The 24217-nt window shown below is 37.2% G+C and overlaps 5 protein-coding genes, 1 non-coding gene and 1 pseudogene across 10 annotated transcripts; 4 read left to right on the plus strand and 3 right to left on the minus strand.

The window, feature by feature from the left end:
• Window positions 1–929: 929 nt before the first annotated feature.
• Window positions 930–2642, minus strand: LOC104748028 (F-box/FBD/LRR-repeat protein At5g56420-like). Its single transcript, XM_087486870.1, has 3 exons — window positions 1666–2642; window positions 1395–1550; window positions 930–1261 (listed from the first exon to the last, which is right to left on the minus strand). The coding sequence occupies exons 1-3, from the start codon at window positions 2530–2532 to the stop codon at window positions 1010–1012; spliced, it is 1275 nt and encodes a 424-aa protein (XP_087342996.1). The 5' UTR covers window positions 2533–2642; the 3' UTR covers window positions 930–1009.
• Window positions 2643–3040: 398 nt separating this feature from the next.
• On the minus strand, window positions 3041–6685 carry LOC104744680 (formin-like protein 11). The gene is made up of 4 exons (XM_010465768.2): window positions 4568–6685; window positions 4281–4471; window positions 3978–4213; window positions 3041–3891 (listed from the first exon to the last, which is right to left on the minus strand). The coding sequence occupies exons 1-4, from the start codon at window positions 6091–6093 to the stop codon at window positions 3157–3159; spliced, it is 2688 nt and encodes an 895-aa protein (XP_010464070.1). The 5' UTR covers window positions 6094–6685; the 3' UTR covers window positions 3041–3156.
• A 1762-nt stretch (window positions 6686–8447) lies between these two features.
• LOC104744681 (uncharacterized) lies at window positions 8448–12197 on the plus strand. Of its 4 annotated transcripts, none has more exons than XR_760670.2 (12): window positions 8550–8772; window positions 9225–9344; window positions 9436–9544; window positions 9792–10043; window positions 10137–10249; window positions 10337–10401; window positions 10648–10895; window positions 10973–11108; window positions 11354–11394; window positions 11480–11637; window positions 11950–11996; window positions 12086–12197. XR_760670.2 is itself a non-coding variant. In XM_010465770.2 (11 exons), exons 1-10 carry the CDS (start codon window positions 8668–8670, stop codon window positions 11599–11601), a joined length of 1311 nt encoding a protein of 436 aa, XP_010464072.2. In that variant the 5' UTR covers window positions 8448–8667; the 3' UTR covers window positions 11602–11637; window positions 11950–12197. The 4 variants fall into 4 exon arrangements, 2 of the variants coding, with proteins under 2 accessions (XP_010464072.2, XP_010464073.2); XR_015582726.1 differs by having other exon boundaries at window positions 10976–11108; XM_010465770.2 differs by having other exon boundaries at window positions 8448–8772; window positions 11950–12197.
• Window positions 12198–14430: 2233 nt separating this feature from the next.
• LOC104744682 (protein RALF-like 22 pseudogene) lies at window positions 14431–15314 on the plus strand (annotated as a pseudogene). Its single transcript, XR_015582355.1, has one exon. The product of XR_015582355.1 is annotated as a protein RALF-like 22 pseudogene (transcript).
• A 3374-nt stretch (window positions 15315–18688) lies between these two features.
• Window positions 18689–20218, plus strand: LOC104744683 (REF/SRPP-like protein At3g05500). The gene is made up of 3 exons (XM_087488674.1): window positions 18689–18973; window positions 19204–19428; window positions 19515–20218. Exons 1-3 carry the CDS (start codon window positions 18932–18934, stop codon window positions 19986–19988), a joined length of 741 nt encoding a protein of 246 aa, XP_087344800.1. The 5' UTR covers window positions 18689–18931; the 3' UTR covers window positions 19989–20218.
• A 751-nt stretch (window positions 20219–20969) lies between these two features.
• LOC147926210 (signal recognition particle RNA) lies at window positions 20970–21277 on the minus strand. The gene has a single exon (XR_015583033.1).
• A 378-nt stretch (window positions 21278–21655) lies between these two features.
• Window positions 21656–24169, plus strand: LOC104744685 (uncharacterized). Its single transcript, XM_010465775.3, has 7 exons — window positions 21656–22184; window positions 22267–22385; window positions 22475–22540; window positions 22618–22815; window positions 22918–23036; window positions 23159–23264; window positions 23519–24169. The coding sequence occupies exons 1-7, from the start codon at window positions 21959–21961 to the stop codon at window positions 24053–24055; spliced, it is 1371 nt and encodes a 456-aa protein (XP_010464077.1). The 5' UTR covers window positions 21656–21958; the 3' UTR covers window positions 24056–24169.
• The last annotated feature ends 48 nt before the right edge of the window (window positions 24170–24217 follow it).

Raw genomic sequence — 24217 nt, forward strand, 5'->3', positions numbered from 1 at the left:
TAAAAGGAGATTAAGTTTTCTGAAAATGGGCCATATTTTTTGTCCATCATATTAATTGTTTCACATTATTTTTATTTTGTCTACGACATTTGTTGTCCATATTATTTTATTTTGTCTACAATATTTGTTGTCCACTGTAATATTTTTTGTCTACTATCCATAATCTTGTCTACAGAAAATATTTGTCTACATTAATATTTTTAGTGGACAAGTTATAAGTAATATCTATCGTTTATTACTCTACGACACATTAATTTAGTGGTGGAAGACAAAATTATGTCAAATATAATTATTGTTTACAGGATAAATGTTGTCCATAACATATATTTTGTCTATTATATATATTATTAGTTATTTGGTTAACCAATTAAAAAATCTAAATACATAAAATATATAGATACATAGTTACATACTTTTGTCATGTTATACTTTATTAAAAGCAAAGTCAGCCATATGTACGATTGCTGCGTGTTCCCTTTTTTTATTATTATTATTTTGTCATGTACAACCACTCAAATAAACAAACAACACAGCTGTCTCCAAATAATTCACGTGTTATTTCCAGTCAATTACATACAGGGGCATTTTAGTTATTTTATGTACCCCATATGGTAGATCGAAAAAAGTATTTCTGTTTGTGGTAGAATTAGAAAGATTTTAACCAAATGTGGTAGAATTGATAAAATTCCAAAAAAATACCCATTTTTGGTGGCGGACTTGGTCTCAAAGGATGATAATTACATATAAGTATAAAAAAAATTCTAAACTAACTAATCAGAAATATTGTATAAGTGAATTCGAAAATAATTCTTCTCATAACGGATGATACGACTACGATTAAACTTCAGAAATCCTGAGTTTGAAAATTTTCAACTTTGGAGAAGACGACAAACCAAAATATTACAATGTACCTAACAACATTGCAAAAACAAGATCAAACTCACAAAAGACAAAAGTTGTTGTTTTTCTCCTTCCTCGGCACAAGATAAAGACAATATGACATAAGAAGCTATAAAGCAATTGTAAGCTCACATGCTCTTGAACCCCTGGTTGCAAATTCCAATTCATCAAATATTTGTTGTTTGCCAAGGCTTGCCTTTGAGAAAGGGCTGATAGTTGCGGTCACTAATCGTCTTGCATTCTTCAAGATATAAATAGCCACTTCTTTTTGAAATTTTGTTCCGTCATAGTCTGTCCACTCAAAGGTTTTGAGATTGTACAATAAACATTCAGGAGCACAACTCGGCTCAATCCAGCAAACCTTTTAAGTCAAAATCCAACAAATGATACACTGCTTTAGACTAGACCTCGATCTAAACCGGAAACCAAACATATAAAATAGAGAAATTTTCACTCTCAGGGGCATGCAATAATGAAAGTACACCGGTACGTACCTTTTCCCCAGCGTCCTGTATCCTATCAACCTTGAGAATCTGTAGTATAGGGGAATGTTGGAGCACATGTACAAGCTCCTTCGACCAGTCCTCACAAATTCCACAGAACTCCAAACATACAAGCTGAAAGAAAATGCAACGAATAGGATACTCATCCTACAAATGAAACACATGTAATTATTATGACAAAAGTGAAAATCAGAGACAGTACTTTGCAAGTGTGTTAGAACCAGGTATATATGAACAAAACAAGACGAGAAGAGCGAATTACCATATAATCTAAGGTTAGAGACAGACGTTTTACAAAGGTAAGAGATTCCCAACCATTCCATTTGGTTCCTATAAGATGCAGAGTTGCCTCCACCAGCTCAGGCAGTTCACCGATCAGATTAACTTCACCATACTCATCGAGAATAGTCAAGTGGTTCAAAGAATGAGAATGTATCACAAACCGATTATAGTGATCATGGCCGTGAACTAAGTTGTAAACCCATAAACGCAAAAGGGAAGGCACATTAATGGTGAAAGTATCCACATTGTCGTCCCTACAACTTTGTACAATCAAATTTTCAAGAACAGGGGAGCTGGATATAAGCCTAACGAAAGATTCCTCATTTGCGTACCCCACACGATCAAGGCACAGGGTTTTAAGGGATTGAAAGCTAACCGTACTAGGAACTTCCAAAAGAATCACCTGGTGGAGATCCAAGGTCTTGAGGGTCTCACATCTAAACAAACTAGTCGGCAAACATACCGGGCAAAGTTCATCGTCAGCCATAAAATGTATCACAAGATCACGCACAAAACGAGAAACTGCATATCCAACCCAGAGTTCAATCTCTGAATCGGTCCATGTAAAAAATCTGGTGAGATGAAAACTTTCTAGAACTGGTGACTCATGTAGTAGCAAAGTCATAGAGATGAATTCTGGCGAGAGCTCGAGTAGAGACGGTTCGAATCTACGGGGCATGTATTCAACATCCCTCCAGTGATCTTTAAAACTAAGTTTTGGCAACAATTTCCAAAGAGACAGCCATCGTTTTGACAGTAAGCTGGTGGTAGCCACGGCATCCTCGATTGGAACAAAGGTCAATATTTTGATGAGCAAATCATCGGTCAACAGACTGAAGTAGTCCATGACAAGAATTCCAAAGCTTGCTTTGTGTCAGGACAAAAGGAACCTCAAAGATTAGAACCTGGAAACAAAACAAAAGAAATAGCTAAGTTTGTGACATTATTAAAAGGGTATCAAGCTTTTCTGAAGCAACATGGGGAGATATATCTGAGATTTCGAAGGAGACTAATGCACACTCACTTGTTCGTCATCGATTCGAACCCTAATTAATCCTCTTAACTGATTTTTCATTATATAATTATTATGATGCCCTTTATATCAAAACCCATTCTTATATATTTTTATTTTATTTTTTCAGTGATTTTAGGGATTCTTCTATTATCGATGTGAAAATTCAATTTAATTGATATTTAAAAATAATTGTATTTGTTAACATCAATATTCAATACCTTGAAACTAGAAGTTATCAGCATAGTCTCTCATGCTTTAAACATATGATACATATTATTATACAAATCCATATATATCTTCCGATCTTCACATAACCTTCTATAGACTCAAAGTCTGATTCTTTATCCACAGAAAACCCCATAACCTTTCTCTGTTTATCAATAAACAACTCAACAAAATTCATATATATATAAAAAATCCTACAGAAACCAAACAATCAAACACAGTCAACATTCCTCATCGAAACGGAGCCAAAGGGCTAGGGCTATTGGGAACCCTAAAACACCTCAATTCTCTACAAACATGATCCAACATCCCCAAGAAATCCCTTACAATCACAAATATCCTCAATGGGTTCTTGTCATCTCCTCTCACATCTCCATGAAAATACTCTGCAATCTCTCCGACCCTCTCCATTATCCTCTTCTCGTCTTCCCTCAACTCCTCCAAGCTCTTCTCTCCGTATCTCAAGAACGAGCTCATAGAACTTACGAACGCTCTGTTTTCTTCGTCCCCTTTCAGCTTCTCACTCGCTAGACACCTCAACTGCCCCAACCCGTCTCTCAGGTTCGTTACCGAGATAAAAAGACCTTCCAGATCAATCGTTGCAGTCTTTTTCACGTTACGTAGCTCTGTATTTAGACCTGAGACGAGATCGAGTCCCATCCTTCTGTAGTCCTCCTCTTTCTCCTCAGGTGTTTGGTTCTTGTTTGATCTCTGGTTCATGATCCGTCCCATGATGCTGTCTGAAACCCTGATTCCTTCAGACCGAGAGATCTCTTGTACAACGAAATGAAGCAGAGTTGTCTTTCCATCTGTGCCTTTTACATCAGAGAGCTTCAGCAAAGCATCGAGCTTGAAGGCTTTTGCACCACCGCGTATGGTTCCTACATTCATCCTGTTTCCAGTCTTTAGGACAGCTTCTAGAAGCTTTAAGAATAACCTGCTTGATTTAAGCTCCTTGCAAGCTTCCTAGTTAAGTTACTTTGTGTTAATTACCGTAACTTGAAGTGCAAGAAATCAGTAAATGAATATAAAGCAAACACTGTACGTAATACCTCAAGCATGGAGAAGGAGTTTCTGAGATGAACCACTTCATCTTCAAACGTTTCTCTATAAAGCATTGCTTCAGCTCTCTGAAACGCAAATGGTACTCCGACAAGAGCTCTGAGAAATTTCTCAGCCGATCCAAGCTCATCCACCGCTCCCTTGTAGCTAGACAGCTTCAATTCTTCTTCTTTAGTCGGCACCATCTTCACCAACGCTTCTAGTTGCTGTAAACACAAGCCTTCCCCTGCAAAAAGAGTACCTAAAATTAAGATCAAGTGCACGATGTGTCGATTTGAGTTGATTCAGTCTACCTTTTCCCAAGGCAGAGCAGATTTGGTCCGCGGTTGCGTTTAAAGCTTTCAAGAGAATGGTAAAGTTTTGAAGTCTCTTAGGTTCAAGAAGATGTTTCCCTGGTGATGGAGTTTTGCTCTTCCCTTCCTCATTCTTCGTTGAGCTTTGCATTGTATATCCGAACAGTGACTCAATCATCTCTTCGTCTAATCTGTGTATCCATCCACAAGACAACACATCAATCACACATTCTTGAAAACCTTTTGATGATTGTGTCTCAAGGCTAAAAGAAAGTTGTAAAACTTACTCGAAAGAGCTTGTTCTGATCTTATCCCATACCATAGTCCGGTCTGGTGTAGCCCTGACTTTATCCCAATGAAGCGGTTTCAGTTTAGGCAATGGAGCTCCGTCTTTGCCTAATGGTCTACGCTCAGTAAAATCAAGAGACAATGGCGGTGGAGGCGTTTTGTTCATTCCAGCTACTTGAAGCTGTTGTGTGGGTAACGGTGGCGGCGGCGGTGGACGCGGTAGAGATTTAGAACCATCTTCTTGTGTATTTGGTACATTGATCGGAAGACTTGGCTTCGAGGAAATTTTTTCACAAATTTTTTCACATAACTGTGATGAAAGCGTCTGCAGATTAGCTGTGGTTTCTGGCGTAGACTGAGTGTGAAGACGTTTGTTTGTGAACTGCGGAAGCGGTGGAGGCGGTGGTGGTGGCGGTGGTGGAGTAGTGATTCCGAAATCGTTCCCGGAACTTTCAGGAATATCCAATTTGTGTTCTGAGAAGCGTTGAGAAGATCCAACGTTAACACTACCGGAAGCAGAAGAAGCATTTGACAATCTTGGATTTGAATGCTGAGAGGAGCCAACACCAACGGAATGAAAAGACTCATCATCGTCTGAAGTATCATCGTGTCCATTGATAACAACGACAGGAAGAGCAGAAACAGAGTTTACTGTTTGTTCATCATCGTTTTCGTGCACCGACACAATCTCTTTACTAGCATTGTCCCAATCATGTGAAGTCTCTGTTTCAATACTTCTCTTTACCTCTTCTTCAAGCAATCCACCATTGTGATCGTTCAAATCAGTTTCTTGTATCTCTTTGACAGAGTTTTGTCTCTCCAAGTCAACTCCTAGTGAGTTTAAGTACAAGAAATCGAGAGTAGGGTTTACACTAACCTTCCTCGTCGAGCTCTGAGATTTACCCTTTTTACGCTTAAACGACGGCGTTTCACCGTTCTTCTTCCTTTTCTTGATTCTGACGCAGAGACAGAACACTCCAACAACACAAACCACGAAACCGATTCCAGAAGCTGTAGAGACAACGACAGGTACAAGAATCTTCTTAAAGGTTCCTCCTTTCTCATGTTTTCGCTTTTGAATCTCGTGTTGCTTCAATGGATGGGTCCGTTGAGGTAACGGACGACGGAGATGTGGAGGAATCGGTCGTGGAGGAGCAGGAGGATACGCCGGAGACTCGATGGGACCACCACCGCTTGGAAACGGAGACGGTGCCGGCGCCGGCCAAGGAGATAAAGAAGCAGACTCGGCGAGAGTTCTTCTCCGGGAAGTAGAGGGTTTAATCAAATCGAGTAAAGCACGAAACTTTTCCAAAACCCCAAGCTTGTTCTTCTTCTCTCCTCCGTCTTCTCCGGCGTATTTACCGATTTGGGTCCGGTATCTCTCACCGTGTTCCACCACTAAAACCTTCCAATCATCAAGCTCTTTAGCATCAGCAACAATGCAAAAGAATCCAACTTTGCAGCAGTGTAGTAACGATACCACAACTACAATGATCATGAGAAACATCTGACGAAAAGAAACCATCTTTTTTTGTTCTGTTTTGTTTTTTTTTTTCAGATCTTTTCTCTGTTAAAAGAAAAAACAAATCATCAAACTCTATAAATCATAAAAAGAAACCATTTATTAGAAAAGACTCCATTTTTTATTTTATAAAATTGTTTCCTTTCAGACTTAAATGCTACTCCAAGGAACCCCTGAACTCTGCAACTATAGTTGTACTGGTAATGGTAATGGTAACACACCCTCTTTCTCCATTAACTCCTCCTTACAGAAACAACAGTGCTAATTTTGCTATTTATACACACCGTTTTAGGTAGTCTCTAACTACATAAATAAATTAGTAAAAAGAGATTGAAGAAAGGAACAAATGTCTTATTTAAAACTTTGCAGAGTATTATTAATGCAGTGACAATCTAAAGCTTTTTTAGTTTAAAGTTTGAAGAAAAAAACAGCTTTTTAGTTTAGTTTAAGGAAGAGACAAGAGAGATTAAAAAGGGAGAAAATCTAATAAGCAAGAGAGAAGATAGAAAAGAAGCGTGAAGGTGTTGGTGTGGAGTGGGTCCTCTTATTGTTGGCACATTTGGCTTGTTCAAACCATTTGGTAATTTTACTGTGCAAGCTTTCTTTGTTCCTCTCAACCCACCATTGTTTAATGAGGCAAAATAGTAGTAGTATACAATAAAAATTATTATTCGTATTTATTGTATCGAATTTATTCTTGTGTTTGATATGAATGAATGTGTGTAATACTACCTAACAACATACGTATGATTCTCATTCTATCATTCATATGTTTTTTTTTCATGGGTTATTTACGGAACGGATATGAATGTTTGGAGAAGTTTCCAGAATTATGATGTATATTAATTCAATTAAAAAAAAAACTATGGACTTAAATCAGATTCTGGTAAATCAGACCAATAGGTGGGTGGTGACGAAATATTGAAATGTATATCATAGGCAAAGTTCCTTTTCTATATGCACATTCTAAAGCTTCCCAAAGTGAGATGGTTTAGTTGTTAATCATAGTTTCACAATATAGGTCTCAAAAGATTGTTTGGTAGGATTAGGATATGATGTTAATTTCGTTGAGTGACACGTTTTATTATTTTGATATGATGAAGGACTTTTAGAAAGATAGCAAATGGCTTATGATTGCGCTTTTCAAGTGATCTACCAAATTATATGACAATTAATTAGTGTATCCAACCAATTGTATGATGTGTTTTCACTTTACAATGAAAGTAATATCGAAATGAGGAGAGCTATATATGATTGGAAACATTTTTTTTACCTTCATTATTTTTATACGGTGTCAATGCAGAGGTTGAGAATTGTGTTTCCAATCCAATCTATCACCCCAATAATATAATATATCAAAGTAGTAGATCTAAAGATTTACCATTGAGATGTCGACTTGTTGGAATTTATATCAGAATGAATATCACTAGACCTCTACGCTACAATAACATTTGTAATATATTGTTGTTTTCACTTTAACCATTCGGTTCATTTAACAACTTTGTGTCAGCAACTTTGACATACGTGGGGCCAAAGTTGTATGGACTTGTCTTAAACAATATTCAACGTATTTTATATTATAATTTATGAGTTCTTATATTGGAATATTATACATACTTTTTACACTCTATACTTTCTCAACTAATTAGTATATATACACTGTACCGGAGATCACGTAAATGTGGTCTTTACTTGTCAATCAAATAAATTAAAAAGGAGTTTAGGAGCCAAGGATTATAAGTCAACGTATCGAGAAGACCAATGGAAAAAGAGTAGGAAAAACCATAATATAGGGATGATATTTTGCTAAAGTATCTAACTTTTGTCATATATAAAAAGTTGATTGCAGAAAGTTACAACTTTTGTCTGCGTTTCTCAGAGTTATATTCAAAAGAGTGTTTTATCAGTTGATGTTCTGTCTACATTTAGCATTTTAAAAAAGAAGGGCATCCGTATTTACAGAGAGTTGTTTGTACCTACTTTGTCTTGAGAATAAAGTAAATAAATAGTTTGGAGAAACAAACAAAAATTAAAATACAAATATACTATGCCCATAAAAATTGTCAGATTATATCACATGGGTGGTAGTAGTAGCTCTTGAGGTTGATTGAAAAAATTGTAGATTCCATTTGCGAGAGAGAAAAATAAAATAAAAAAGACAAATATTCATTTATTTATTTTTTTTTTTACCGAAAAATGAATTGAATTAATTTGATTTTGTGGTGTGGGTAAATGAAAACAGTACAATTGCGAGATTTGTCTCTGTCACGCGACAAACATATTTCACAACTTATAAATTCTGTCCCGTATACCTAATCAATGCCAATTAAAGGATGCCCACCGAACTAGTCAATGACGTCACCATACGAGACTTTGGCCCAATTGAAGCTTGCCATTAAAAAGCCCATTATAGGCCCATTTAAATAAAACTTCAGTCTCTTCTTTTTCCTTTCTAATTACTTTTTCGCGCTTTACTCTGATTTCAGGATTTCATGGCAATCCCGCCAATCGTCACAATTTCCTTTTTTTAGGGTTATGTTTATTTTTCTTCAGGGAAGGAGTGTGTGAGAGAGAGAGATGGAGTTCAGTATCAGTGGCAATGCGCTGAAGACCTTCGCTAGATCTATAACATGCCTCGCACGCGTCGGCAACGAGCTCGTTGTTCAAGCTTCGCCGACACAGGTTCTCTCCTTTTTCGTTTTGTTGGCTCTCATCGATTCCTGCGTAACCCTAATTTTGAGTATTGGAAAGTAATTGGCGAGAAAATTGCAATTTGATTGATTATAAGTTAGATTTCGTCAATTTGGAGTTACGATTAGGGTTTTTTTTTTTGTTCGCGTTTGGGATTATATGTCTCCTGTGTCTTAAGAACCCCAAGAGTTTGTTCTGGGTAATTGCTTTAAGAATCTTGGGAACGCTTTGTTCATTATATTTGTAGGCTACCTGAATAATTCATACATGCTTCTGAGTAATTGGGATATGAAGGGAGTAAAGAGATATAAATCAGATTTGTAATTATGTACTGGTGCTACGAGACAAACTTGATGCTAGTATCTCTTCAGATTTGTGAAGTGCTTTATTAGCCTTTTGATAGAGATCTAATTTATTTTTTCTGGTTCGTCAAAACTTTGCAGCTGGCATTGCACACTTTAAATGCTTCACGGTCTGCCTACCAGTGTATTACATTTCAGTCAAGTTTCTTCGATGTATGTACTGTTTCTGGTCCTCAAGCTCATTTCAGTGTACTTTTGAAGGTATCAACTTTTGTCCTGAAATTTTGGGGGAAGCCTATTGAGTTCATTGATTTAAGGAGTTGTCGCTGATATTAATTGTTTTTTTTCCCAGGCTGTTTGTTCTGTTCTTAGGACTCCTCTCGCGAGCATTGATCACATGAGTGTGCAGTTGCCAGATCATGATGCATCTAAGGTCAAATGGACTTTGGAATGTTTCAGTGGTAAAGCCATATTCCCTTGTTCTTACATATTGTATCTGCAACCATCACATTCTCTCGTAACTTTGTGTGAAATCTGGATGTTGCATGTTTCAGACCTGTTAATAATAGCATAATCTAAGTTGGAGCTGCTTATTGAGACCTCTACCTCTTAGATAACTTTTAGAAGTTTACTGATTACGTTGAGGACTACGATCATGATGTTAATTGGTTTGGAGCCTGATTTGGAGTTATTTAATCATTTGAGCAGGTATGAAGAAAACATATTGGATTACTTGCAATGTGGAACCCGATATACAGCATCTGTCGCTTGATAGGAGTAGATTTCCAAGTACCTTAGTTGTTCATCCTCGAAATCTGAGCAAGTTGCTTGGAAACTTTCAGTCATCCCTCCAAGAGATTACAATAATTGCTACAGACCAAGCTTCTTTTCCCTCTGATGCTGCGAGTGAAATAGGTGGAAAAGCTGTTGAGTTCCGGAGCTATGTGGATCCGAACAAAGGTTAGGACTAGAAAATAATGCTAAGACTGCTAACAATAATGCTAATATCAGGTTTCTGTGTAAGGCTGCTAACAATACTTTTTCCAACTGCAGATGGCGACTCTTTGTTACACACTCAGCTATGGATAGATCCATCAGAAGAATTTATACAGTATACTCATGCAGGTGATCCTGTTGACATCACATTTTCCCTGAAGGAACTAAAGGTATAACATTCCTCCACCTGAAGCCTGATTTGATTTCTACCCATTCCACCTCTGTTGTGTTGATCAAATATCTTCAATAAATTTCAGGCATTTCTTTCATTCTGTGAGGGATGTGAAGCCGACATTCATCTTTTCTTCGAAAAATCTGGCGAGTAAGAACCATTCTTTTGGTATCCTGTGAATTCTGCTTAATATATGCATCTTCCTGTGTTCCCTTGGTATCTTTTAAATTCAATTGGAAGTTCATTCTGGCCCATACTTATAATAACTATTTATTTTTGTTTATTGTACATGCTTATCAAGTGTGCTTGCTAAAATGACCCATTCAAACACCATCTTCTCTTTTACATAACTATCTTATCTGTTACTGATTATCATAATATGTACGTTGTTGCTAGACCAATATTGATGGCTCCAAAATTCGGGTTGGGTGATGGGTCAAGCTCAAGTTTTGATGCAACACTCGTTCTTGCGACAATGCTTATGTCTCAACTTCAGGAAGGGATTCCGCAAGAACCTCCTGAAGCAGCAAATTCCACAGGTAGTCATGCTGCCGAGCAAGTAGGATCACAGCCTCATGAACGGTCTAGGCAGAATGCCTCTGGGCACCCATCTGATCACACACGAGTTTGGTCTGAACTTTCAGGTAGTAACTAATCTAATGGTTGTGTATTCATCATCATTTCTGATTACTAAAACCTTATAAACCTCAATCCTGGGTAGCAGGAATTGCCACTAAGAGTTCTGAGGATAGGCCACAAGCTCAGGGACAACCAGACTTGGATATCCAAAGAATTAGGGATATGGGAATATCAAAAGGCGGGCCAGCTGGGGATACTGCTCCTGCAGCTCCTAACTCGTATCCTTCACTCTCATAATCACTATCACCATACACTTCTTGGCCTGTTCAGCTGTGAAGCATTAATTCATAGTCCACACTAAATTAGAAATTTCTAATTGTGTAGTTGCAATTTGCTTCTAAGATGCATTTCCTAGCCTGTTTAACTACTAATCATTTCAGCATGCTCCATATATCGAAATCACATAGCTCCAGGGACTATACTTCTTTCCATGTATGATTTGTTATCTTTGACTCTGTCTAAGCCAACGTCCCACACAGATAGGTCACACTGAAGTATCCCAAGGTACCTGAATTTTTATAGCCTTGTCTATCTCATGTCTTGTTACTTATTTTAAAAGGGAGTCACGTCTCTGTCACTTGTTCCTCAGGACGGGTACAGAACAACCAAACTTTCTCCCAGCGCCATCCTAGTAATTGGGTAGATGTAAATGAGGATGAAGACGATGAAGAAGGTGTTGAGGCGACGCCACCTCACAATGAAGATTATTAACTCATTCCGTTGAAGTTTTCTTCAACTCATTCAACTGTAAGTTATCTACCCTTCTCTCTCATTCGTTCAAAAAGTAATACAAAGATCTATACAACCTTTTCTTGGTTAGCTTGTAAGAAAGAAATGTTTCTAGTTTATGATATCACTACTGGCACCACCAAACTATTCAAATGTGATTAAGCTTTTGTTTTCTCTCGTTATCCTTTTTTTGGTTAGCTTTTGTTCTCACTGGAAGTAGACTTTTACTAAACCACGATTTAGTGCGTCAAGAACAAGAAACAAGGGTCACTCTTAAGTTCGTAACTAGATCTGATATCTCTTTAACCTCATTGTACATCTTTTTTCCAGGAAAAGGGATCCGAAGAAGATCATGGAAACAGAACAGAACATTTACGGTAAGATGTCTCTCTCTATCTCTGATAAATATCTCTAATAGAAATAGAGAATAGAAGAAAAAGGTGACACTATATGCATATATGTGTAGTGTTAGGTGCTTCATCCACTACAATCAAACTTGATCCTTTCTTGGCTTAACTTCTGAATGGCGTGCTGTGTTGTTCCAGTCATGTTTGTTTGTTATGCATTTGCTTTCTCTATCTAACTTGACATAAAACTAGAATGCCAACAAACCATGAATCTCTGCATCTACACATAAATTCTTACTCCACCCATCCTTTTGCTTTTCATCCAACACACAACTTACAAAAGTGCCCATACATGTATGTCAAACTTCAAATACATTATCATCTCTTTTTTACTTAGACCATGATTGTTTTAAATACAAACGCAAACCTTTATTTTGTCAGTTTGTTTAAAGGAAAACACAATTATGAGAGAAGGTTTTTTCATGAATTGAATCCCCTATAAAAAAGCAAATGAGACAGAATAAAATGAGTCATAATTTCTAAATGTTCTTCAAAGGTACCAACCACTCTATCTCTCTTTATAAGATTAAATAAGTAAAAGATGGCGAACAAGTCCAATAAAGGGACAATTATAAAATTATTTTTCTTTCTTTCTTCTTTTTATAATAATCTTATAGAAATATCAAACTTTGGGAATTGGCTATAATAATATAGTCTTCGTTTTTAATTTAAAGAGACCTCTCTCTTTTAAAAAAGAAAGGTTGGGTCTAGTTGAGAAAGAGGTTCTCCATAACTTGGAATCTTTGTTTTTCTTCTCTTTTTGATTTCCTCATCATTGGTATCTTATTCGTGATAGCCTCATACAAAAAGTAATGAGATTTAGCTTTGCATTACACTTTCGTGTTTATGTATATTCTTATTCATAAATTATTTTCGGTTGCATCAATTATTTCCGTGTGATAAGTTTCAATCTCGTGCTGTGTTTCTTGAAAACAAAATATAAACATTTGTCGTCGTCTTTTGTTGTAATCATTATTGCTTTTTATAAACACTAACTATCATCATATGATTGTAGTAATCTATCAAATGTTTGAAAAAATACAATCGAATAAAGCTAACGTTGATTATCATACTAAACCTATATAATAAGGATGATACAAATATTTTATAAAAAGAAACAATTAGAATCGGTTAAAGGAGCCAGCTGGTTTTTTTTGGGGATAAACTTGGTAACGCGCAAACGCCGTCACCTTGGTGATCTGTGGCTTGGGTCCCACTTTTGTTCTTAACGGTTTCTTCTCTCGTTACGCGCCGCCTCTCTCTTTCTCTCACGCCGTCGACGTTATCCCCCGGAGAAAGAATAAATAAACCGAAAGAATTTTTTTAAAAAGTAACAAAAAGATAAACTAGCCGTTGCTCTCATTTAAAAACTTTGGAGTATGAGTAAAAAGAAGACTCTGTCACTCATTCTTGTCAGGTTCATAATCAAAATATAAAAATTCATGTGATATAAGGATGGATCATCTAACGGTCTCCTAAGTTAAAATCAATAAACTCCTACACACAAAGCGTTATGAAACACGCATAAATGATCGTATATTTATATGTGGATACTCATTAGTCAAAAGTAATATGATTTCATTAATACATGTTTCTAGTTTCTATTTAAAAGAATTGTCAACGGAGAAATAGTGCTTAGTGCTACCCATGAATGGAGTGTGTAAATTAGTAGTAACAATGTTTTGGAGAGTGGTTTACATGTCTTTTACATTGGCTTTTCACATACAAGACCAAGTTTGCATCTTTACCATATCTATGCACAATAGAGGTTAACTAATTAAAAAACACAATCTGTCATTGAATAATTTGTTAATTACTAATAAACTATCATGTTTCTAGTAATGTATAAGGGCGACGGGAAAAAAAAAAAAAATAGTAACGGAAAGAGGAGAAAACGTGCGTTGACGTTAACGGAATGTTGGATGGATTTGGGAGGTAGAGAGAGATGCCGTCTGTCTAACCAAAGTTCAGACCATTCGGCCGATAGAGAGAGAAAGAGAGAATGAATCAGACAAACCGGTCGACCAGCTGTTGTCTATCAATGCCCTTGATTTCACCCTTTAATTACGTAAACACCATTATGGAGCCTAAACTCGTGGAACATTTACATGTTAAGGAATAGTATCATTATTTCTCCAATAACATAATTTAACTAACTCCCCCACCACAATAATCAAATCATTTGTATAACGAAGATTTTGTCCATTGTTAAAAATATACTAAGCTCTTATAATGTTGCAATAGGGATTAATATTTTTATTTGATTTGAAGCCGTCTACAAAGTCGAAGTCGTGGATGCACGAAATAAAGCATATCCAAAACTTCAAAAGTAAACCCAAAACGAATATTTCAAAGCTTTAGACATTGTAATTTTATAAGTAACAAATAAAACAATAAGTCAATTTCATAATCAAATCAAATAAACAAAATAAATAAACGCGTACCATTTCCTTTAGTTTAATGAAAGAATAATGGCAGTTTCGTTAATACAATACATAAACAAGCCCGTTTAAACAAATAGGTCAGGTTATAAGAAGCTACACACCACCTTGTTGTCTTCAGCTGTGTACAGAGTCAAGAGAGAGAAAAACACAAATTTCAACAAAAAGAAAGAAATCGAAGAAGACTCTGATTCACGGAGAAGGTTTTGGTTTAAAGAAGGAGAAAGATGAACACTCGCGCGATCTACGCCGTCATAGCGATCCTCGCAATCGTAATCTCATCCGTCGAATCTAGCGGCGACTTCGTAGATTCGCTAGATTTCGTAAGAACCGCCGGAGGTTCGTCGTCGTCGCTATTCTCCGGAGGATGCAAAGGATCGATCGCGGAGTGCATAGCCGAGGAAGAAGAGATGGAGTTCGATTCGGATATCAGCAGGCGTATATTAGCGCAGAAGAAGTACGTTAGCTACGGTGCGATGAGGAAGAACAGTGTGCCTTGCTCTCGACGTGGTGCTTCGTACTACAACTGTCAGCGTGGAGCTCAGGCGAATCCTTACCGCCGTGGATGCAGCGCCATCACTAGGTGCAGGCGTTGAAAGATGAGTTTTGAGTTTTTCTCACACTCTTAAAAATTCCTATTTTGCCCTCCTTCTTTTGTGTTTATTTTTTTAATTATTATTTTTTTCTTCCGGGATATATGGGTTTGATTGATTTACACATTTGGAAACTATCATAGTAACAAAACAAAAAAAAATTGCTTCTTGTTTTTTACTTTTTATTTTGGTTTGTTCCATAAATATACATAATATTTAAATAAATAATTCAAAGTTGCGTAGATTAAAATTAAGTTATTATTAGTTCGAAAAGTGGGGTGATTTTGAGATCTGTGCCTAGTTTTGTGTGTGTGTGTTGATTACCGTTAATTTAATTTTATTTGAATCTGAGGTTTGACAATTTATATATAGAGTAATACTATGTGGACCGTGTTGTTGTTATTAGTAGCACTTAATTAAGTAGTGAAATGTTGTTAATTGTAGACAAGAAGATCAATAAAAAGCAGAATTGATTGAATTTACAACCTTTATTAGCTGTTGTGGTGGCATGTTGTTGGCTTATATAAGGTAATGATGGGACCATATCACAGCCTAACCACGCTCATTCTTCTTTCTTATAGTATTAATTTTATCTTTTCCTCGAACCTTCGTTTCGGTTTGTGTATTTGTTTTTAATATTTTCATGCAATTATTATGTGTCGTTTGGATATTTATATAGACATTAATGAGACGAATTAGTAACCACATTAATAACGAATGATGGATCATAATGAAAATGTGACAGACAAGAAGGATAAGTTGGGAGTAATATTCTGTAAAAACAAAAGTTGCATGACTTCTTCATGTAAAAGTTTATTTTAAGGAATTGTACTTTGCACAGTATGGTTGTCTTTTAGCATGTGTGAATAAATTAGGAGGACTCTTATAAAAAAATTGCACAAACGCCTACAAGTAATGTGAGGACTATCTTCTTTCCATTCATGAAAAGGATAGATGCGGCGGGCAAACAGTACAATTTAGAATTGCGAAATATAAACGGAAGAACTCAAGAATCATTCATAGTCGCTGATAATTTTATTTTTTAAGAACACCATTTGGAGTTTTACCTACTATTACTATACTTGAATCTGCAAATTCCCATTTTCCCTACACCAAGTTTGGCATACAAGTATTAGTGCTGAAATTGAAATCTATAGCATATTCATTCATAAGAAGTTTAAGTAATTTCATCGATAGTGTTGTTGGGGAATATAGCTTTGCTTGAAATTGAGACGATTCGTGTTTTTAGTCTCTTTCTACATGTAATTATAACAACAACAACCACGCAACATGCGTACCGTTTGGTTGGACCTTTTTATTGGGCCTTTTCTCGCAATATGGGCTTAGTGGGCCTTTTTATTGAGTTTGTACATGGACTCTTATCATATAAGCTCACGCGACGACCAAAAACCCCTTTTAACTTTCTTTCTAGTTTCATCACATTTACAAACCAAAAGTTACGGAGACTGGAGGAGAACAGCAAATTCCATGTAAACTAAACATGACACTGACGAAATGGCTTGGACTGGTTAGTAATACTAATTCTAGAGAGTGGAGATAGACAAGTCGAGATAATAAACAAGCAAATCGATTTCTATTTTCTGTCCTACAAAGTTCACTAAAAGATATTAGTTCAGAATTATCTTCTATAGTATATATAGGCAGCTCGCGTGACGTTAGGGCCAGTCTAATTGAGAGATACAAGAAAGTGCTATTTTGCAGAGAGAACCACAGGATGTCAGAAGAAACTCAACAGCAATTTTTATAAAGTGTAGTTGGCCAAATCACGGGATGTCATGAATGATCACGTGACTTAAGTATTTTTTGTTGTTTGGTGGTGGTGTTAACGTAATGTAATGTAATGGGCTTTTTAACCTTTTTTTGTAGGGTCGATAATAGGAAAAAAGGGTTTTACATACCCCAACTAATATCATATGTTAAATTCATACATGATCTATCGCACTGTGCCAAATCATACAAAAAATAAAATTCACTACATTAACTTATGATTTTGTGCTAAACCATACCTGAGACATAACAATGTTAAATCACCGTTAAAGCGTGATGACATGGCTGCCACGTTTCAGAACAAAATTCAGAATCAAAATCTCCATCCAAAGCGATGTCTTTACTAGAGTTGAGATGTCGCTATTTTATAATAAATCAAATCCAACATCATTCCATTTTTCTTCTTCTTCAACCTCTCGACGAAGAAACACAACTATTCAGGAGTTAGTGAAATCCAGGACTCCTGTAAGCAATGATTTCAGATTTGTTATCTCAATGTTTTCATAAGCTATTTAAGATAAGTAATTTTGTATGTTCTTTAATTATGCCACTAATCAATTCCTTGTCGGTTCTCTAAGCAATTTTACAACAAATCGATCAAAACTCAAAATCTCTAAAGTTGATATGGCTTTGTTAGCTATCATCATATTTCCGGCGTTTAACCGCCATGAAACGCTCCGACGTTGGACTGGACGTAGTGTCTAGTTAAGACATCGAGATTAGTTAGATTGATAGTGTTTGTGTTTTTCTTAATCTCAAGAATTTTCTTATTCAATCACTTTTCAGATTCTTCTCTCATTCATCTCTTTTGGTTTTGCTACTCACATAAGCTATTCAAACGGGAAGTTACGGTGGTGCTACCATCTCCTCCACCGTCTCCGCATCTTAAGATTTCTCCTTCTAACTTCTAAGCTTCCACTGAGAGTGAACCGGAATCGAATCATTGACGGAATGGTGCTATGCCGATATTGGATTTGTTTGAAATCGGTGAATTTGATCCAAAATTCGATTTGGATTCCGCATACGAGCTTAGGTCATCAAAAGTTCGTTGGGTGAAGAGAATAATCATCGAAAGATAATTCATAAGCAGATTTCTTCTCTTTTCTACTATCAGACACACATCAGAATCGATACTCATTACTAATTGAATCAATTGAACTATGGATGTAGAGAAGAGAAGAAATCCCTAAATCGAGAATTGAACAAAGAACTCGGGAAAAAAGGAGGAAGAACTCGAAAAAGAAATAGGAAAAGTAACAACAAACGATGCCGTTTTAACAAAAAATGTTTTTTCTTTTGTTTCTCAAAACAACGTCGTTTCATCCACATAAGCAGTCGTTAACTATTTTTTTTACCAAATTTTATGAGTTAAAGGCTGTTAATTTAAAATTTATTTAACTTAATGTATAAATTTGCACAGTATTAAACATGGGGTAGGAATTGAACATACCCCCTAAGCTGGGGTATGAAATTACCGATTTTCCGTCGATAATACATGAAATATCTCCTTTTCACTATGGTTACTTTAGGTACTTGTCTAATAATAATGATGTATAACATTCGTGGTTATATAATAAGACCAACCAAGAGGTCCTACAAGGTTATGTAAATTCGAAATCTAAAATAAAATTCCATTCATCAAGAGTCAAAGAGTTCCCATCGTTAGAAGAACTAGAATCAGTCTTCCAGATACTTCTAGAATATTCTTGTACTTTTTTATTTTTTTGGAAACGTTTTGATAATTTTCTATAATTGTAATAAAAAATAACTTAAAATTATATTGTTTCCTTTTTCTTAGCAACATGCGTTTACTTAACCCACAAGTCGCCAACGGCCCACTGAATATGAATGGTTAACGAATAAAATAACACGCTCGTAAACCGACCCAATTAGATCACACGCTTACACGCGTAGTCTTACACGTGCGAATCTCCTTTACTATATATAAAAACAAATCTAGGTTACGATAATTTCTCATCACCATTGCTTTGTTTTGTTCGTCAATACAAAAACTCAATTTTTTAAAAACTTCTTCAACAAATCTCCAATCGAATCGCCTTTTCCCTTTAACCTCTTTGCATCCATGGCTGCTCAAACGGATCTCAATCAACCTAAACTCGATATGGTAATTTCTTTAATCTCAAACCCTTTTTCAAATAAAATCAATTCGATTTTTGCGATATATCTCTCTAGTTTATATTCGATTTACATCTCAAATCTTGGATTTTTTTCGTTTCTGTGATTGGAATTTTGGATTCAATTTGTAATTTTTGCTTAACATGTATTTGGGTATTGTCCAGATCGTAGTTTTGTGGGCTAATTGCATGTTGTTAATTTCTTGAATGTTTTGTTCAGACAAAGGAAGAGAAAGAGAGGTTGAAGTACTTGCAGTTTGTGCAAGCTGCTGCTGTTGAAGCTCTGCTTGGTTTTGCTCTTATTTACGCAAAGGCAAAGGACAAGTCTGGTCCTTTGAAACCTGGTGTTGAATCTGTTGAAGGTGCTGTCAAGACTGTTGTCGGTCCTGTCTACGAGAAGTACCAAGACGTTCCTGTCGAGGTCCTTAAATACATGGACCAGAAGGTATAATCTTTAACATAGAGATACAGTAAAAGCTTGTGTGGTTTTTTCTCTTTGTCTTGTATTGAACCGTCTTCGGTCATTTGCAGGTTGACATGTCTGTGACTGAGCTTGATCGCCGTGTCCCACCAGTTGTCAAACAGGTGTCTGCTCAAGCTATCTCAGCTGCTCAGATAGCACCCATTGTGGCCCGTGCCTTGGCCACTGAGCTTCGACGTGCTGGTGTTGTTGAAACCGCTTCTGGGATGGCTAAATCCGTCTACACCAAGTACGAGCCTGCCGCTAAGGAGTTGTATGCAAACTACGAGCCTAAAGCTGAGCAATGTGCCGTTTCAGCTTGGAAGAGGCTGAACCAGCTTCCTCTGTTCCCAAGGCTTGCTCAAGTTGCTGTACCAACTGCTGCTTTCTGCTCTGAGAAGTACAATGATACTGTCGTTAAGGCTGCAGAGAAAGGGTACAGGGTCACATCGTACATGCCATTGGTTCCAACTGAGAGGATCTCTAAAATCTTCTCCGAGGAGAAAGCTGTGGCCGAGCCTTTGGAGTTCCACCCACTTGATTGATTTGGGTGTTTGCTAGTGTGCTCTTTTTTGTTTTGTTGGGATTACAGTGAATCGGATCCTTTGTTAGCGACTGGTCCCTGGTTCTGTTTCTTTTGTTTCTTCGTTCTTAAACTTTCGTTGTTTCGTTTAATAATTTAAAAGTTGTATAATCTAAGTTGGGATTATTGATTGTATAAAAGCTTTCTTGTTTTGAGGTTTAATAACTTCCGACCAAAACCAAAAAAAAACAACTTTGAATGGACGAGTTCAGTGAACAAAGCTGACATTTTAGTTTTGTTTCATTGTGCTTTGTAACACGAGTCCAATAGACGCAAAGGAGCTACTCAACCCACTAATGTTATGAAGTCCTTTAAGTTTGAATGGTGATGTGCTCTGAGTTGAAGAGAGAAACGAGAGCTTTGCAATCAGGAAGACATTCAGATGACTGTTGTATTGGGTTGCAGTATCTTGGATCAATGTAACCTTGTTAGTATATGTATATCCTGTATAGACCATCTCGTTCCGCAGTTCTCGGTCTCTCTAAACTCTCTAAGCTGCTTTTTGGAGAAAGAAATGATCTTCAGAATCATACTCTTTGTTTCTCTGTTTCCAAAAGTTTCAGAACAGCCAGAGATGAATATTCCACCGCATTTAGCGTGAATAGAACTGGAGGTAGATCCCATCCGAGACTTTTTCTAAAACATGACAGGGGACACAGCTTATAAGTAGAACATATGTGAACCTTCGCCAAGCCAAGCCTTGGCTCATGCATTACAACACCTTAATGAAGCTTAAAACAAAGATCATTAGTCTCCATCCACACAGACCCACACAGACTACTCACAGCTTGGACTGGGCATCTCAGAAACATGCCAACACCAGACCCGACTCGTGAGAGGGCACATAGCTTATAAGTAGATTATATGTGAACCTTACTAACCTAAATGAAGCTTAAAACAAAGATCATTAGTAGGGTCTTTGGCAAATTTAGAACGGAAGGGAAAAAATGGTGGTTCAGCTGTGAGATCGAACCAGCGAGCCATAGTGGATCTGGGTAGCGCCGAACTGTAATCCGTCCACTGCTGTAAGCGGGAAGTATTCGCTGCTCTGTGAAACCAGCCTCACGCATTACCCTCCGACTTTAGAGACCAAGTGAGCCAAGCTTTCGCTCGACCCACACAGCCTACTCACAGCTTGGACTGGGCAGCTCAGAAACATGCCAACACCAGACCCGACTCGTGAACCGAACCAGTGTTCCACCATCTTACTCGTCCCCACTCGGGTTACAAGCTCTCGTTACTTAGCTCGACGTTGTATTGATGGTTTCGTTTGATATATAAACAAACACAAAATGAGTCAGAGTGACCGATGTGGGATAAAAAGACTCTTAAATTAGTTTTGACTTATGAATTATCTTTTTCTGTTTGGGCCAAAGCCTTATTGTGAGGCCTATAATAGACTATTGAAGCCCGATAGTGTTGATCCGCGGAAAGAGATTTGAGATCAGAACAAGACAAAAAAAGGTTGTTTAGTAAAAGAAATAAAGAAATTCGAATTACCAAAAAAAGGAAATTAGTAAAAAAAAAATGGAAATTGATGACAATAATCAATAGATAAGAATATACTGTATTACTATTTACCGTTATAACAGCGGTCAGACATGGGAATTGGTGTTTTTGTATTTATTTACCGGATATAGGCCCATGTCGGCGCTGATCCACATCTGTTTCTAAAACTTGATCCAATTGCTACTGTGCGCACAATTCACCGCCGTTCACGTTAGCACTCCAAACCCTTCGCACGTAAACCTCTCTCTATCTATCTGCCTGTCTCTGTCTGTCACCTATCAGCTACTCCTCACCTCCGACACTCTCTCTCTCTCTCACTCGCCGGAAAATTTTTTAATTCAATAGTTTCATTCGTCCGGTTATCTAATTGAATCTTCCGTTTGCTCTCAAGTAAACCTATATATAAAAGATCACGATTTCAGAATGGGAATTCAATTCGTTGACAAGGCAGATCTATGGAAGAGTGCTCTGTTGTTGAATCTTAAGCTCCGTGATCGATTTCGCATCGCAGTAGATGATCACCGTGGTCGAGCGGCGGTTTTGTCCCCGGATGGTTACTTCTCTACCAGTATCCACCGCTGGGTGACTCGATTCCGGAATTTTCGCCGTGAATCTCTCCCTTCTCCTCCCGCTTTTTATCGCCGACGAGGTTTTTTAATCATCTCTCCCCTCTTTAGTGGATCTCTATGTCTATTTGGTTTTTAATAAACAGACTCGTTTTGTTATTGTAGTTTCGAAAGATTTAACGGCAGAAGAAGAGTCAGCTCTATTCAGGATGCTTCAAGCTGTGGCTATTCCCCTTATTGGAAATGCTTGTCATGTTTTCATGAATGGTTTCAACCGTGTTCAGGTTTTGACATCTTATGATTTAGTGATTCCTTAAAGTTTCTTTCTTATCTTGTGTCGTGTTCTTAGATTAGTGTTTTTTTGTTTGTTTAGGTGTATGGTTTAGAGAAATTGCATGATGCTTTACTCAACAGACCAAAGAACAAGCCTCTTGTAACGGTATGAGTTTAACTACTTAATGTTGTTGGGGTTTTTAGATGAACCTGATTGTATTCTGACACGCAAATCATCTTCAGGTTAGCAATCATGTTGCATCTGTGGATGATCCTTTTGTCATTGCTTCGCTACTTCCACCTAAACTTCTACTTGATGCTCGTAATTTGAGGTGGACGCTTTGTGCTACTGATAGATGTTTTAAAAACCCTGTGACTTCAGCTTTCTTTCGATCTGTCAAAGTTTTACCAGTTTCTCGTGGTGAAGGAATTTATCAGCAGGTTGCTTCTTCTTTTTTGTTGCCTAGATTTTCTTGATTTTTACTTGCTGTTTTATCTAAATTCAAATTTTACTGATGGAAACAAGTGTCATATATTCTGCAGGGAATGGACATTGCGATTTCGAAATTAAACAATGGAGGGTGGGTTCACATTTTTCCAGAAGGCAGTCGCTCCCGGGATGGTGGAAAGACTATGGGATCAGCGAAGAGGGGTATTGGAAGGTGAGTCTTGTGTGCTTTGAGTTATCTTCCCTTATATGAAGCACACCAGTTTAGTTTAATGTGTGTCTTATCATTTTATTCTATAACAACGAGCTAAAACATTGAATATACTTCCTTTTTAGGTTGATTTTGGATGCAGATACTCTCCCCATGGTTGTTCCATTTGTGCATACTGGTATGCAGGATATAATGCCAGTTGGAGCCAGTGTTCCTCGCCTTGGCAAGACAGTGAGTATCTCTAAATCTCCACAAAAAATTGTCTCCTTGTTTGTGGGCTTCGATCTCTTATTACTTTGATGCATCACTATCTCTGCTCGCCCGAAATTAGCAAACCAATAACAAACCATAACTTTATTGTCCATGAAAGGGAGCAGAGTTAAAATGCCAGATAGTATGTAGTGCTACCAATCTGTCATTAGGTATTTAGGTTATATTAACATTGCTTAATGTATTTGCAATCTTTAATTATAAACATTTTGCAGGTGACAGTGATCATTGGAGACCCTATTCACTTTAATGATATTCTCGGCACTGAAGGAGCCAAACACGTCTCGAGGAAACACTTGTATGATGCAGTCTCTTCCAGGATAGGACAAAGACTGTACGATTTAAAAACACAAGTCGATAAAGTATCTCTAGAACAAGAAGAATCTATGATGTCACACGACGCCAAAACATCCTCGGAACGTGCTGCTGAGATCTTACATAGAGTTGATTGGGACTCGTTTGGGATGGGAGCACAGTTTTCAGAAGAATCATCAGCCAATAGTAATAAACAGACTGCCCAAACCGATGATGGCAATGTCAGATATCCGAAAAGGGGAGTCTCATCTGAAGGAGCGATCAGCTTGAAGATTAAGAAGTTCATGGACTCAACTGAGATGATGGGTTTCGCGGCTAGAGGTTTGTTTATGAACGAGTACAAGAGTTGGGGTGAATCTGCCAAAATCAGGCCTTTAAAGACATGGAAAGAGTATTTGAACCGTGGTGGATTACGACAAGACACACACACTTGCTAGTTTAACTCTCGTTAGGAATTTTAGTTTAGTAAACGAGGCTTCTGTGCCACAACACAACAAATGTCTATGTGTTTTACTTGTCTAATTTAGAATTTTGATTTCATTTCACAGAAACTCTTACCTCGCTGCTGTTGTAAATTAGCTTTACTAAAATCCCAGTTT

This window comes from Camelina sativa, chromosome 15 (assembly GCF_030686135.1).
Source record: "Camelina sativa cultivar CO46 ecotype springtype chromosome 15, ASM3068613v1".
NCBI lineage: Eukaryota > Viridiplantae > Streptophyta > Magnoliopsida > Brassicales > Brassicaceae > Camelina > Camelina sativa.

What these genes read in the sequence shown, in the direction of transcription:
- LOC104744680 (XM_010465768.2), bottom strand. Translation starts at nt 6,093, where the DNA reads ATGGTTTCTTTTCGTCAGATGTTTCTCATGATCATTGTAGTTGTGGTA. An exon ending in ATCAGAACAAGCTCTTTCGA is followed by an intron (nt 4,472 to 4,567) that starts GTAAGTTTTACA and finishes ATGGATACACAG; the next exon opens with ATTAGACGAAGAGATGATTG. An exon ending in ACTCCTTCTCCATGCTTGAG is followed by an intron (nt 3,892 to 3,977) that starts GTATTACGTACA and finishes TAACTTAACTAG; the next exon opens with GAAGCTTGCAAGGAGCTTAA.
- LOC104744685 (XM_010465775.3), top strand. Translation starts at nt 21,959, where the DNA reads ATGGGAATTCAATTCGTTGACAAGGCAGATCTATGGAAGAGTGCTCTG. An exon ending in CGCTTTTTATCGCCGACGAG is followed by an intron (nt 22,185 to 22,266) that starts GTTTTTTAATCA and finishes TTGTTATTGTAG; the next exon opens with TTTCGAAAGATTTAACGGCA. An exon ending in ATGGTTTCAACCGTGTTCAG is followed by an intron (nt 22,386 to 22,474) that starts GTTTTGACATCT and finishes TTGTTTGTTTAG; the next exon opens with GTGTATGGTTTAGAGAAATT.
- LOC104744681 (XM_010465770.2), top strand. Translation starts at nt 8,668, where the DNA reads ATGGAGTTCAGTATCAGTGGCAATGCGCTGAAGACCTTCGCTAGATCT. An exon ending in AGTTTGGTCTGAACTTTCAG is followed by an intron (nt 10,896 to 10,972) that starts GTAGTAACTAAT and finishes AATCCTGGGTAG; the next exon opens with CAGGAATTGCCACTAAGAGT. An exon ending in GCTCCTGCAGCTCCTAACTC is followed by an intron (nt 11,109 to 11,353) that starts GTATCCTTCACT and finishes ACTCTGTCTAAG; the next exon opens with CCAACGTCCCACACAGATAG.
- LOC104748028 (XM_087486870.1), bottom strand. Translation starts at nt 2,532, where the DNA reads ATGGACTACTTCAGTCTGTTGACCGATGATTTGCTCATCAAAATATTG. An exon ending in CTCTAACCTTAGATTATATG is followed by an intron (nt 1,551 to 1,665) that starts GTAATTCGCTCT and finishes TTTCATTTGTAG; the next exon opens with GATGAGTATCCTATTCGTTG. An exon ending in TACAGGACGCTGGGGAAAAG is followed by an intron (nt 1,262 to 1,394) that starts GTACGTACCGGT and finishes TTGACTTAAAAG; the next exon opens with GTTTGCTGGATTGAGCCGAG.
- LOC104744683 (XM_087488674.1), top strand. Translation starts at nt 18,932, where the DNA reads ATGGCTGCTCAAACGGATCTCAATCAACCTAAACTCGATATG. An exon ending in ATCAACCTAAACTCGATATG is followed by an intron (nt 18,974 to 19,203) that starts GTAATTTCTTTA and finishes TGTTTTGTTCAG; the next exon opens with ACAAAGGAAGAGAAAGAGAG. An exon ending in TTAAATACATGGACCAGAAG is followed by an intron (nt 19,429 to 19,514) that starts GTATAATCTTTA and finishes GGTCATTTGCAG; the next exon opens with GTTGACATGTCTGTGACTGA.